The sequence below is a fragment of the Oryctolagus cuniculus genome, chromosome 6 (assembly GCF_051225735.1).
Source record: "Oryctolagus cuniculus isolate XC-2025 breed Fujian yellow rabbit chromosome 6, ASM5122573v1, whole genome shotgun sequence".
NCBI lineage: Eukaryota > Metazoa > Chordata > Mammalia > Lagomorpha > Leporidae > Oryctolagus > Oryctolagus cuniculus.
The window spans coordinates 125,033,040-125,046,934 of NC_142872.1; the positions used below are offsets into that span (position 1 = coordinate 125,033,040).

The window sequence follows — 13,895 nt, forward strand, 5'->3', positions numbered from 1 at the left end:
AAAAGGACTTGGTCCAAAGTTAAAGTGCCAAATCATCGTGTCCAGAGTCGTACTTCAGCGCCCTTCCCGGGCTGCCTGGGGCTGGCCGATTGGGGCAGCCGGACTCAAGACGCCAGCAGGTGGGAGCCAGTGCGCTCTCGACCCGTGCGTCCCTTTCGGCTTTGCTCAGCGCGTCCCGAGCAGCACCAGGCGCAGAGGCTGGAGCCCTGGTCCGCTCAGGATCTGCGGTTGAGACACTCTCCTCGCCCTCCTCACTCTCCCCTCCCCCGCCCATGCACTCTGACCCTACGCACAGAGGGTAGGCGGGGTGTGGACAGGGTGTGCGAAGGTGAGTGTGCAAGCGCGTGCAGGATGCAAATGGCAAAAGACTGGCATCTGTCTGAAGGCGAGGGCACCAAAAGGTTGGAAACTAAACTCGGCTGGGGTGCTCTTGTTCCTTGAATGCGACCAAATTTGGTGTTCGATTATAATAATTAACAACAACCAGCCATGAAAGGGAAAGGTACCCGGGCTGCTTTTTCCTCCCTCGCTCTTCGTGCACCGTCCAGGGAGGGGCCGTGTTCGGTTCACCTGCGCAAACTTGAGCACCTTTCCAAGGACTTGTGAGATGCTTCCGCAAAATGAGATGCATGAGCCAGAGTGAGTGAATGAATGAATGACCTTCTCCATGCCAGATGCCTACCGGGCATTCTCCCAGGGGAAGGCAAAAGGAGGAGGAGGAGGGAGGGAGGGAGCCGGAAAGGTAATCGCACGCCCGCGGTTGCTGTCCAGGGTCCATTGCGGGGAGGTCAGTGGTTCTCAGGCTCCCCTGCGCATCACAATCACCCGCAGGCTCCGGACTCCGGAGGTGGGACCAGAGAACTAGCTTTTTGCGGCACGTTCCAGACGCTGCTGCCGCTGTGAAACCACACTTTGAGGACCGTTGCTTTGCAGGGTCCCTCTAGACCCATCCCAACGCCCCAGAAACACGCACTTCGCAGCGAGAACCGGAAACAACAGGGCACTTTCCAAACGGGCGTTCCTAGAACGCACGTCGGAGGCAGGAGCTCAGAGCTAACCCAGCAGCATCCCGCTCACTGCCGGGGACCGTGACTTCCGCTAGAATCTCCCCGGAGTTTCAGCGTGGGCAACTGTGGGTACGCACAAAACACCGCGAGGACCTCAGAACAAAACCCACGCTTGCACACCGGAGTCTTTTCTAAGGATGATCTTTTGAGAGCTCGGCAACCGGGCCCGTCCCACACCGCGCTAAAGCAGCTGCCCCGCAGGGACGTCCACCGAAGAGCCTTCCTCTTGGAACGCGCCGGGGTCCGGCCCTCGGTAGCCCACGTCTTCCCGACACTGATGGAATCCGTTAGAAGAGCAGCGAGAATTTTCGAAGCTGTGCTTTGCTGTAGGAGCTAAGATTTGGCCTGGCTCTCCCCGGGGCACGGGCGCTGCCCGGTCCATGCGGCCTGGAGGCTGCCCAGCCGCGCGGGGCAGCGGGCAGTATCTCGCGGCGCGCCACGGGCTGGCGGGTCGTCAGGGTACCCGGCCTGGGGTTGGCTGTGGGCTTCGCTGCTACCGCGGCCAGAAGATCTCACCCGGGAAATCTAAAGTCGGACTGGACCCGAACTTCAGGAAGGATCTGCTCCCAGGATCGGCTCCGGAACGTTCCCATGAGATAGCTCCTCGGCTTGGGGAGAGGAAGCAGGCATCTGGAGAGCGCCCTTGGTCCCAACACGTCCTCTTCATCTCTCCCCCAAGTGCACGGCACAGCCAGCCCCGGGCTCCGGGAACTAGCGGCCTGGCCGGACTCTGGGATAGCTGGGCCGCAGGACTGGTTGGCAGGGGCAAGGAATGGTGCGCACGCCCCTGCCGAGCCCCGCGCCCTCGACACGAGCCTGCGCCCACTCCAGGCAGCCCAGTCGGGGATCCGTGCCCTACAAGGCCTTAGAGGCTGGTGCCGTGAGGCGCAGGCCGCGGGGTGTGGGACCGCTGTGTAAGGAACCTTGAGAAACCCCTTACATCTCACGCCGGGACAATAGCCCTGGATTTGGAAGCCGCCGCCTGCGAACTCCCCGCGCTGGGGTCAGAACTAAGCGTCTTTCTCCTGTCCTGGGAGAGTCAGGACAGTCCGGACTGGTGCCGTGGGTCCGAAGCTCCATCTTGGAAACTGGTTTGTCGAGACGTCGTAGCCGCCCCACCACCACCACCACCACCACCACCACGTGGAGCGCCTGCAAAGGCCTAGCGGGGAGGGCGGAGTGGTTTATTGGCGCTGACGACGTGCCCAGGCCCTCTCCCAGGACCCCTGCCGCGCGCATTGCCCTTTCCCTGCAGTGCGGGGGCTCGGGTGCAGGGGAACGGGACCCGGCCGACGCCGGGGTCGCTGGCGGCCACGCACTCACACCCCGGGGCGCGTCGCCCAGGTGGCTGCCCCTTGAGTCCGCGCCACAAAATGCTCAGCCTGCGCCTCCAGGGGGCGCTGCGGCCCTTCCCGCCGGCTGCCGAGCTCCAGCCAGCGGCTGCGCTTTCGCACCTCATCCCAGCTCGGACGCACTTTGGAAAAAGATCAGATACTTCATCTTCTCCGCCCCTCCCCCTTTATTCGCCTACACCCTTTCACCCTCCTTTCTGAGTCCAGTGCCTTCGATCCTCCCCCGCGTTCCCCCGGCCTCTCACTACTCCAGGACCGGAGGGAGTGCATACACCCGGGGCAAAGCTGGGCTGCTCAAGCCTCCAGGCTCTGGGGGAAAAAAAAAAAAAAGCAGCACACAGTGCGCGAAGTTCAAATACAAAAGGTGTCCGCCCCGCAGAGGCAGAGAAAAGTGGGGGAGTGGGTCGATGAGACCTCAGAAGTAGAGCCAGCTGGGATCCCTGGAAGAAAAATATATATATAAGGTTTCCATAAGCTGTGTTGCAAAAATAATAATAATAATAAAAGCGTTTAGTGTGTTCTCGGCGCGCGGCCGGAGAGGGTCGGAAACAGCTCCGGGGAAGTCCTTGTCTGACACCTGCTCGCCGCCGAACTGGCAGCGCCTCCTGGGTGGGCCGGGGGGCCGGGACCTGCGCGGCGTGCCCCCTCCTCCTCCAGCTCTTCGGCGTTTCCTCTCCCCGGCCTCCCGGGGCGTAAACCTGCAGCGGTCTCGCGCCCCTGGTCAGTCTGTGAGCCGTCCCCCTTGCAAGCGTCCTTGGTGTGGAACGCCCAGAGCTGTGAGGATAGCAGATGACTCGTCCGCCGAAGCGCAGAGCGATCCGGCCGCCAAACAGCTGCCGAGGGCGCAGGGGGAGTGGGACGGCTCCGCGGAGACCCAGCCCCCCGGGGCGCGGCGGGACCGCAGCCGGCTCTGGGACTGACTGCCCTGGCCGCACACCCAGACCTCGCCGCCGGTGGGCCCGGCGGCCTCTCTTCCGCGCCGTGCGCTGTAGCCGGGCGGGAACCTGGCCGGTGAGCTGCTGGTTTGTGGGCCCCTGCAAGGCGTGCGCCGCTGACGCGAGAAGGGACGTGAAGTTCTCCGAGTCTGAGCTCGGAGAATCTCCAGGGCCGGCCCCGGGTGGGCGCGGAGGTGGCTGGGGTTGGGGGGGAGCCCCTAGCTCAGTGCGGCGCGGCGCTCCATCGGCAGGCGCTCGGCCGCTCCGGGCGCGCACCTGCGCCTCGTGGCCGCAGAGGCCAGAGGCCGCCGAGGCGCTGCCGGGCCACGCGGCTCTGCCCTACGTCGGCTTACGGATCCTTCCCTACCTTCGGAGCGAATGCGGCGGCGCTCGTGGCCGCCGTGGCCGGGCCTCCATTTTGGAACCTTGGAGGCTGGGGTGGGCGAGGTAAACGCGTGTCTGCAAAAAAAAAAAAAAAAAAAGGAAGAAAGAAAGAAAAATCCGGTTCGGGAGGTTTGTGGAAAGAGGGCGCAGCTCGTGGGTGGTTGGAAGGTCGGGTGGTTCCGCACCCAACGTACACACGCGTAGGACGGGAAAGGTGTGAAGCCCGCCGCCGGCGAACTGCCTCCGCTGGGGTGGAGAGGAACTACGAGGAGTAGGAACGTGCTTCAGGTCACCACGCCGCCGAGGGTGCGTCCCGGGGACTCTGAAAGAAGAGAAAGTTCCCTCCAAAGCTCCCAAATTGAGAAAAGCTGCAGAAGGAATGAGGCGGTTGGAGAGAGGGGACCGCAGGCATCCCCGAAGCTGAGGCTCGGTACCGAGCGCTAAAATGAAAGCTCCCCTCTGGAACCCACCAGGGAAAACGGTTGTTTTGTTTTCAACTGCGAACTCTTAGCTACTTCCTTGCTATTTGTTAAATTTACCTTGAAGCAGCTAAGCACTGCACGCTCACTTTTTTTTTTTTTTTTACTCTTTCAGAAGTTGGAAAGAAAAGGAAGGAGGAAACTACTGTTCTTGAATTATAGTTAAGCAGAAGAACGAAAAAATCGATCCACCTCGGCATAAACAAGATAGAAAGAGTTTTATCTTACTAAAATAATACCTTGTAGGTTCTACCCGGCTCCCCAATCCGTGCATTCGCCTGTTGGCGGTGTTCAGCCTTCCACGTGCGTTTGTCCACTGCCCCACAGGATTGAGATGATTTTCAGAGCCCTCTGGGGAGGCTCATTCAAAGCCATCTTTTGGTGGAACCGGTTCAAAGTGCACGGCCTTTTGGGCAGGAAGACCCGCACCCCTGAGCGCTGGCTTGCCGTGGGCTGACGCCCAGTCCCCTCTGGCGACTCTTCTGGGACGAAAGGCGGTTTTTGTTTTTTTGTTTTTTGTTTTTGTTTTTGTTTTTGCAGAGCGTTACTCACGCACATCTTCTGCGAAAAGAGGCTGCTTAGAGCGGGTGCGTGCTGTTCTCTTTCTGTCACTCGGTCAGCCTATTCCAGAGGGGCCGAGGTGCGTTTTTGCAGTTCTACTCACGCTTGACCCAACGTTGGGGAGAACTTGAACAACCTATCACTGCACTTGAAATTCGGTTAACTTCCCTTCTCCAACGGTGAACTCAGTTTTCGCTGGGGATGAAGATGTATGCGTCTTGAGAAGCCAGGATCGTCTCTGTCAAAAGGTTCTCGAAGCTTGCTCACCCAACGCAGTTGGATTACTTAATTTTTTGCCAATGGGTTGCAGATGCCCACCCATTCTAACCAGGTTGGTTAACTGCGTATGAAATATACACGCGCTGATTAAAACTCAAATACTGGGAGAAATTTCTTCTGGTGCATTCCACATGTCTCTGTAGTAATTACGAAATTAGTCAATTGTCACCTTTATAAACAAACTTCATTTTGAAACCAGCGGGGGAAAGCAGACTACACATATCGTCATAATTGATCAAAAGCATGTCCAAGACTGTTTAAAATTGGGGGGAGGGTGCTAAGTGCCGGAGGATGTAATCTAGAACTGATTGCCTTTTACCCTGTGAAGAAGGTCGTGTTAAACGTGTTAAGATGTGGAAATGAAGCCAGGGCGCGCACAGAGTAAAACCACAAAATGCCCTTTGGGCTTCTCTGCGGGGTCTTCGCCTAGTTTCTAACACCGTAAGGCAAAGTGGCACCAAGAAGGAAGGGGGTGGGCGTTGTGTTTGTGCGTGAGTTTCGAACTGAGTCACCTTGGGCTCCATCTCTCTAACAGGGACACCTCAAGCAAACCTGTGCCTTTAAGACTCAGTTGCTATCCAAACACAAGTAAACAGAGTGGACCATTAGCGGGCGCCGGGCGCGGAGGCGGAGCCAGGGCGCAGTGGGCCCGGCTCGGCGGCGGGACGCCCGCCCGGAGGGGAGGCGGGGCCGCTACTAAAGCCCGGGACTCCCGGCCCGGGGCAGCCTGGGGTGGGACGCGGGCGGGGACGGAGCTCGGCGCGCTCGCTCCTGGAGGGGAATGGCCCTGCGAGGCTGCGGGCTCCGACCTCACCCGGAGTCGGCGGCGAGAGGCTCGCCTGGGCGCGGAGTTTCGGGGGAGTGCTGAGCGCCGGCCCCAGGCACCCCGCGTTTTTATACGTTCCGCGTACATTTCCGACGAAAACGAGGATCCACTCTCGCTTTCGCTGCCCGCCGTCCGTCCTCCAGATCATGTCCACGGCTCCCGGGACTCCGCCGGGAAGAAGAAGTTTGTCCGGCGTGGACCCGATGACCTTTCCAAGCCTTGCGCCTCGCAGCCGGGACCTGGTCTGAGAGGGGCTTCCCAGGCAGATTTTTCTGCCGGAGGTGAGTGTCTGCTCTGGGAAGGGTCTGCAACGGACCCCTGCGGCTCCCGGGAAGGAGGGAAGGGCTTGGGGTTTGCAGGGGGCGCTCAGGTTCTCGGTCTGGCGTTGCCGCAAGTTCAGACACTGTGGAAAGAAATCGTACGGATGAGATCCTGGGGCATTGTGCTCACTTCCTCGGATCCCTGGGAAGCGACTTCCAGCTAACACCCAAACCACACACACACACACACACACACACACACACACACGTAGGTGCTATTTCTCTAGTTCTGTTTGGGGGACATTTAAGCAGGAAAGACTTACTTATAAAAGCCGATCGACTTTGGCTGAGATCAAACCCACAACCCCATGGAGTTTCTGTCCCCGCCCTAGGACACCCGAGTGGACCTGTCCCGGAACAGCAGCGGCAGCGCAGCGCGAGGGGCCTGGACGCGCCGTGCCCGCATGGCCCGCGCAGCTGCAGGCACGTTTCAAGGGGGAAATAGTTCAGTGTTAGGTTAATTCTCCAACCGCCTGCTGGCTTTCTGATTTTCCTTCCACTCTTCAGTCCCGGCGGAGGAGACAGAGGCAGACTCCGCAGGGGCTTAAAAACACTTGGCTCGCGACAAATAGCCACCGAAAAGGGAGTTGCGGTTGTAAGAACGAGGGAGGAAAAGGTGTTTGCGGAGGGAGCGCTGGCGGTGTCTCCATTACCTGTTAGTAGAAGACAAAAGAGGGCCGGGGCTCCCCGGAGCAAAGCGGCGCTGACGACTACTTTCTCTGCTAAAGGAACTACAGCCCTGAGCAGAACGAGAAAATTACTCACGCAGGGGCAGCGAGGGAACAGAGAGAAACAGAACCCAGATTCTGCGGAAGGCATCTTAATTTAATTAACTCCTCGGGAAGGCAGAGGCGCTGTGAAGGGGCAGGAACCTCCAGTCTGCAACCTCTCCCCTCTTGCCCCCCCCACCCCAATGATCTAAGATCGCCTTAGACTATTGCTTTTCCATCTACTTAAAATTCTATTGTGGTTTGGGCTGAATTTTGTAAGCCTACTGATCCATCAGCCACTTCTCTCAGGTACCCATGCACAAGTTTCAGCAGATGATCCCTGCCTGTGAATTATTTTTAGATAATTCAGTGTAATAACACCATTTCCAAAGAGGGAGACTCCTTATCAAGTTACCGTGCTACCTTTTACCTCCCATGGTTTGAAAGCTTCCCTGAACTGAAATTAGTATGTAGACATCTCCTGTGTTGACAGCCAGTGGATCTCACAAAACTCATGTCGGTGCCTGGAAATCCTTGTGAAGGAAGCTGATGACAGAAAAGTAGCCCCAGCCCCACCAACATGCTTTAAGTTCCCTTTCTTGCAAGATTAAGAGTAACCAGTGGTCCCAGGAATGGGATGGAGGAGCAGTGACGGGCAGGAGTGAGCGTCTGTTACCAGGAACCCAGGGTGGGAACTCCATGGCTCAACTGTGGACAAAACGAAAGTAGTTTAGATGTCTGCACTGACTGCAAACATCTTTGGACAGACATTTCCAGCAGCTAAACGGGCAGCATGTAAATCTAAACTCCCTAACTATGTATGGCCAAAGCATTGGGCCGCTGCTTAGGGCAGCTCTGTTTGTGAACGGGTTTCAGAAGGCACCCCTGGTTTGCTGTTTGTCCCTGAAGAAGCCATTAGCTCTGAAAAGTAAAGTTTACAATTCTGTGACATGCACTTTTGTGCCAACATGATGCGGAATTAGAATAGTTACTAACTTTTGTATCATGAACCGTTCAGGGGAAAAGGAAGGAACATGGCACTCAACTCTACTGGAGAATTAATGTTGTAACCTTTATGGCAAAGTTCACTCTGTGCCCTTGGAATCCCCACAAAATGTGGCAGCGATATCTATCAGTGGACAACACTCCCCCCTACACGCACACCCCAGTGCACACTTCCCGTGGTGAGAGTTGGGCTTCTGCCTTCAGTATTTATAAGAAATCTCGTCTGGGAATACACCCAAATAATAATTTCGGTTTCCTCTCTATGGGAGAGAGATTGCTTTTCAACACTAAGGGAAAATAATATTTTGAATTTCTGGAATATCCTCATTATGCAAAGAGAAGCAAATGAATGTGGAATTTATGGTTCTTAATCGGAGGAGAAATAATCAGATGGGTTACCAGCGATGTTAACAGAATCTTCTTTTCCTACCCCGCCAGGAGAGAGGGCTTGAGGGTTGCCGCTGAACACAAATGCATCATGATTTGTGGTGGGAAAGTTTCCTGCTAATGGGGGTTTACTGATTCGGTTGAATGGTCTGACTGAGACCCTCTGTTAACACACCTCTCATTAACTCCCAGCCTGAGCTCCCAGACCGCATACCACCGGGCAGAAGCGGTTCGTTAATAAATCCCTGTCTCCGAGTTGTTCCAAACGGAGGAGGAAGGTGTGGGCCCCACGGAGACAGCCAGATTCGGTCTTGCCAGCGCGCGGTGTCATTAGCGCAGCCCCCTCGAACTACCCTCCTGTACAGCCACGGGCCACACCTCACAACGATTGGAGAAGAGAATTCAGGCGCAGTAAGGGTTGGCTGGGGAAGGGAGGCTGCGTAAGGCCTCCTACCTTTCTGTCGGGTTCGAAGGCGCCACAGACAGGCCCGCCTGCGCTCACCCGGGGTAGATCGAAGCTCTGAGTCCCTGGGAGGCCACCTGCGGGGGAGGGGGGAAGGCCCAGGACCCCAAAGCCGGCTGAACTCACTTCTGAAGGGCGGGAGACTGTGGCCCACGGTGAAGGCAGGTGAGGAGCCCGTGTGTTTCCATTGGGGGCGCAGGGAGCTCCCTGCGTGCGCTCAGGCCGCAGACCTCAGGGACACCTTCCCGGTGGCTGGAGCCCCAGTGCACACCTAGGAGCGGTTAAACAAGGTTGTTCCACTAGGGTCGGGCTGTTCTGCACCCGGCCTGCGGCGGCTGCCCTCCCCCCAATCCTCGCCCCACCCAGCTCCTTCTCTTTTGCTCCCCAGGGAGCCCTCTCCTCCCCTCCGCTCTCCAGGGGGCCTTCCCAGTGTAGGGGCTGCTCCTTGTGCCAGGCCGGGCAGCTGCTCGGGCCTTGGGAGAGTTTGGCGCTCAGTCTGGGAAAAGGGGTTCCGGCTTCAGGCACGTTCTCCGCCCCCATCTCACACTACCCCCCCCCCCAGCCTGAACCATCTGGAAGGGATCTTGGTGGTGGTGGGGAACGGGAGGGAGGGAGCAGCCCCTGGGAAGGAGGAGGGGCGATTCGAGGCTGGGCCCGGCCGCCGAGGTGTCACTTTCTTTCCTGTGGCCCGTCACGGCTGATAAATGGGACTGAAGCGGAGGAAGGAAAAAAGCAAGCCTCCAAGGTCAACGCGGGGCGAGGTGGACCCCTCTGCTGGCCGGAGGGCCCAGGAGGATGAAGCGTGCCCGGTTTGCGCTCCAGCATGCCCGGCGTGGTCCGGGTGAACACAGGAAAGGCGACCACGCTGCAACGCAGCCCGCGGGGGCGCAGAGGGCAAGGATTCGCCGCACTTGAGCTGATTCCGGTCCTCGGGCCCAAGGTCGGACCCGCAGCCTCTAGTTCCTCCCACGAGCACCGAGCGACGGCAACTCGATTCCCGGCCTGCGGCCCTTGCTGTCTCCAGCGGTCGCGCTTGACTGAGCTTCGCCTGGTTGGGAGGGGCTGGGTGGGCTGGGCCGGGTGTGGACGGAGCTGGAGCCCCCTTCCCACCTTTCTTCCTCTGGGATCCGAGTCTCCTGCTGTGTGCGTACGCGGAATCCGACCTCCCCTAGGGCGCCCAGGAGGGCGGCTGGGGCGCTCTGCTCGCCAGGAGTTACTTCCTCCCCGGGCTGGGCCGAGCTCGGTGCGCGCTCGCTGGACAGACGCTGCGCTCTCTGCTCCAGGTTCCTTCAGGGGGTCTTGGGGTTGGAGTGGGCGCGAGATTGAGAGGGAAGGTGCGGTAAAAGCCCGTGCTAGCGCCAAAGGGCCCAAGGAGCCGGCTGGGATAATAGTCACGGTTTCGCCCTCTCTCCTGCCATTTTCAGGGCTATTTTCTACGTGTTGTTGTCGCCACTTTGCGTTTTTGCTGGACCCCACGCCCATTCGCCTGTGAGACCTGGAAGAAAGGGGCAGCTCCCTGCGCACCCCAGCATCCCGGAAAATGGGGAGCAAGGCCCTGCCGGCGCCTATCCCGCTCCACCCGTCTCTGCAGCTCACCAACTACTCCTTCCTGCAGGCCGTGAACACCTTCCCCGCCGCCGTGGACCACCTGCAGGGCTTATACGGCCTCAGCGCTGTGCAGACCATGCATATGAACCACTGGACGCTGGGGTACCCCAACGTGCACGAGATCACCCGCTCCACCATCACCGAGATGGCGGCGGCGCAGGGCCTCGTGGACGCGCGCTTCCCCTTCCCGGCTCTGCCCTTCACCACCCACCTCTTCCACCCCAAGCAGGGGGCCATTGCCCATGTACTCCCAGCCCTGCACAAGGACCGGCCCCGTTTTGACTTTGCTAACCTGGCCGTGGCTGCCACCCAAGAGGACCCCCCTAAGATGGCAGACCTGACCAAGCTGAGCCCGGGGCTGGGCAGCCCCCTCTCCGGCCTCAGTAAATTGACTCCGGACAGAAAGCCCTCTCGAGGGAGGTTGCCCTCCAAAACGAAAAAAGAATTTATCTGCAAGTTTTGCGGCAGACACTTTACCAAATCCTACAATTTGCTCATCCACGAGAGGACCCACACGGACGAGAGGCCATACACGTGTGACATCTGCCACAAAGCCTTCCGGAGGCAAGATCACCTGCGGGATCACAGGTGAGGGGAAGGAGGAGGCAGGGAGGGCAGGCGAGTTGGCCCCGACAAGCTTGCCAAACGCCTCTAAAATCCCCTGGGAGCCAGAATCTGTCTCCAAGGTCAGCCAACCGCCGGCAGCGGCATCCACGCTGCTCCCCAGCCGGCCCGATGCTGCCTTCTTGTCTGGGGTGAGGCGAGGCCTCCCCACCCCCCCACCCCCGTCGTTGGGCTGGAAGAGTCTCTCGAGTTGGCCTTGGTCCTGGGATGGGTGGTCCTGAGGAGTGGGGAGGAAAGAGTGGTGGGTACTGGAACCCTGGGTGGGTGCTGGTCCTGGCTGCCCTCAGACTATTCTGGAAGTCCCCCACCCACCCACCCCGGGGCCATATTCCCTCCCTTCCCTTCCCAGGTGCGCCCCAAACGCCCTTCTTTTGAGTTGTGTGCGAGGGTCTTAAGGTCACTGAATTTAGCAGCAGCAGCTCCCGCCTCCCCTCCGCAGCCTTCCGCTGGGCGTTAGGAAACGGCCATTAGAGAAATCCTGTACCGCAGGTGTTTGCCTAGGTGCACAACGCCCCAGAGGCGGCAGAGGGAAGGTACTTTCTGCCAACTCCCAGCTACCTGCTGTTGCCAGAGGTGGGCGTCTGTACCCACCCTGCCTTGCTGTCAAGGGATTCCCGAGAACATGCCCCCCACCCCCAGCCTGGGTCTAGGTGTAGGTTCCGATTTGGTCAGCCCGAATCCCAGAGAACACGAAGCGCTCCCGCGGGCTCGGTGCGCAGCGCCTGAATAGCCGGAGAGGGCGATCCAGTGTACAGAAAAGCCGGCAGCCCGGCGTGTTTCCAGGCGTCTGTTAGAGGAGGTTGACCGTAAACAGAATTACACAGAGGGGAAAAGTCTAAAAACAATTACAATGGAAATTGTTTCTTTTGTCCTTCCAAGTGAGACAGCCCGGAGTGGACTCAGTAATTGTCAAAAGAAACTCAGGTGGGGGGGGGGGGGCATCCATGTCAATGAAGCCTTCTGTTGATTTTCAGGTATATCCATTCCAAAGAAAAACCCTTCAAATGTCAGGAGTGTGGGAAAGGATTTTGTCAGTCTAGAACGTTGGCAGTCCACAAAACTTTACATATGCAGGTAAGTTGGTTTTTCTTGTTTAAAAGCAGTGGCTGGTTCGGTTATATCGTGACTAATTTACAAAAGGTGTTCAATCGCAATGTCTTTCTCTTAAAAGGCTCAGAGGTCTGTAGGTGGGGAAAGGCAGCACTCCGTATTTTTTTTTTTGAATATACAAAATCAAATTTTATATTTTTCTGAAAGTACAGGCCAGTGTTTATGGCAAATCATACTTTTGGAATTTTTTTTTCAACCGATCCGCCTTGCATTGAAAACTTTCGTGTTTGGGAGGAAATAAAGGTAATTTTGATAATGGAGGCAATGGTGAAATCCCATACGCGCTTTTTTTTCCCAGGGGCCTCATAATTTGTAGCTTTCGGAACGTTGAGGAATAGTTTAATTTTCCAGCAAAGAGGAGCCTTATTACCCGGGAGAATGTCGTTCCTTAAGAGAGGATTAGAGTTTTTCCTTCCCCCTTTTCCTGCCTGTGACATGGTGATGAAATGGAGGAGCCAGGGATCCCCCACACCGCCCGCCGCGGCGGCCGCGGGTCTGCTCCGCAGTGACCAGCTCGGCGGGGCCGCCGTGTGCGCCTGCACGTGTGTTTTCGTGATTGGAGGATTAGGAGCCCAGATTTGTTCCTGCAAGTCCCCTCTTTTGTTGTCGCGCGCTTGTTATGTTAACGCTTGTGATACCGATAAGACTGGAACTATGGCGGTGGGAAGGATTAATCCTTTGCTTGCTTCACATCTGAACAGGAATCTCCACACAAATGTCCCACATGTGGAAGAACCTTTAATCAGAGAAGTAATCTGAAAACTCACCTTCTCACCCATACAGACATCAAGCCCTACAGCTGCGAGCAGTGCGGCAAAGTGTTCAGGCGAAACTGCGATCTGCGGCGGCACAGCCTGACTCACACTCCGCGCCAGGACTTCTAGAAGAGCCCCGGCTCTGGCCCGGGCGCGCCGCTCCCCTCCCCACGCGCAACTCCCCAACCCTTCACTGACCCCAGCTCTTCCCTGGCTGCAGCCGCACCTGCAGCTCCAAGGAGGGAACTCTTCTGGAGGACTGAGAACTGTAGCAAGCTACGCACTGCGTCCCTTCACCAAGAGCCTATGCTGGTTTCCTGTAGATATTCACAGCTCATTTTAGAGCTCTGTACATATTGTCGTGGGTCTTTGTTTTGTTGTTTTGTTCGTGTTTGTATCTTGTGGGATGCACCTAGATAATGGAAAATGGAAACCAAGTTTATCTTTAAGGACTGTATTTTCAAAATAAAACTTTTCCTTGTTTGGTTTCAACCCTCCTGCCCCAGTGTCTTGCTAAGTTAACTTCTGTTTTCCAGTTGGATTCTGGAAGGCTGGGCTGTCTCTAAAAATTCCGATGCTGAGGGGGTATTCTTTGTTCCTAACTTTTAAAGAGAAGACTTCTCATGGCTTTCTTACTGAAACTTCAGCCCTTCCCTGTTTGACCGTGGCATTTAGAATTGGACAGTTGTGCTGTCTCTTTGTTTTTCAAAGACATTAAAATTGATACCCCTGAGGTCGTATCCCCTTTTATTCCAATTCTTTGTGTATTATTCCCCCAGATAAAAGTAATACACTGATCATGGTTAATAAGAGGCTGGAAAAGCCAGGGTGGCAAGTAGCATGCAGCAAAGGAAGAGAAGGGAGCTTCTTGCCACTTCATTTTTTAAAAAGTCCTTGACCCATTGTCAAAGTTTATGATGGGCAACTTCTCTTACCATCAGACTTTGATCTCTCTGATTTATCACTGTAGACAGACCTTATCCTGCCTTCAGGGCAGAAGTCTAAAATTCTACTAGAGAAGAGTGCAGGA

General features: G+C 56.9%; 1 protein-coding gene across 4 annotated transcripts; it reads left to right on the forward strand.

Annotated features, from left to right (window-relative positions):
* The first annotated feature begins 3,234 nt into the window (after positions 1 to 3,234).
* Positions 3,235 to 13,357, forward strand: OSR2 (odd-skipped related transciption factor 2). Of its 4 annotated transcripts, none has more exons than XM_089335565.1 (4): positions 3,235 to 3,430; positions 10,193 to 10,964; positions 11,975 to 12,074; positions 12,894 to 13,357. In XM_089335565.1, the coding sequence occupies exons 2-4, from the start codon at positions 10,309 to 10,311 to the stop codon at positions 12,966 to 12,968; spliced, it is 831 nt and encodes a 276-aa protein (XP_089191691.1). In that variant the 5' UTR covers positions 3,235 to 3,430; positions 10,193 to 10,308; the 3' UTR covers positions 12,969 to 13,357. The 4 variants fall into 4 exon arrangements, with proteins under 4 accessions (XP_089191691.1, XP_017196944.1, XP_051699913.1 ...); XM_017341455.3 differs by lacking the exon at positions 3,235 to 3,430 and adding an exon at positions 5,694 to 6,164; XM_051843953.2 differs by lacking the exon at positions 3,235 to 3,430 and adding an exon at positions 5,772 to 6,164 and having other exon boundaries at positions 12,812 to 13,357.
* The last annotated feature ends 538 nt before the right edge of the window (positions 13,358 to 13,895 follow it).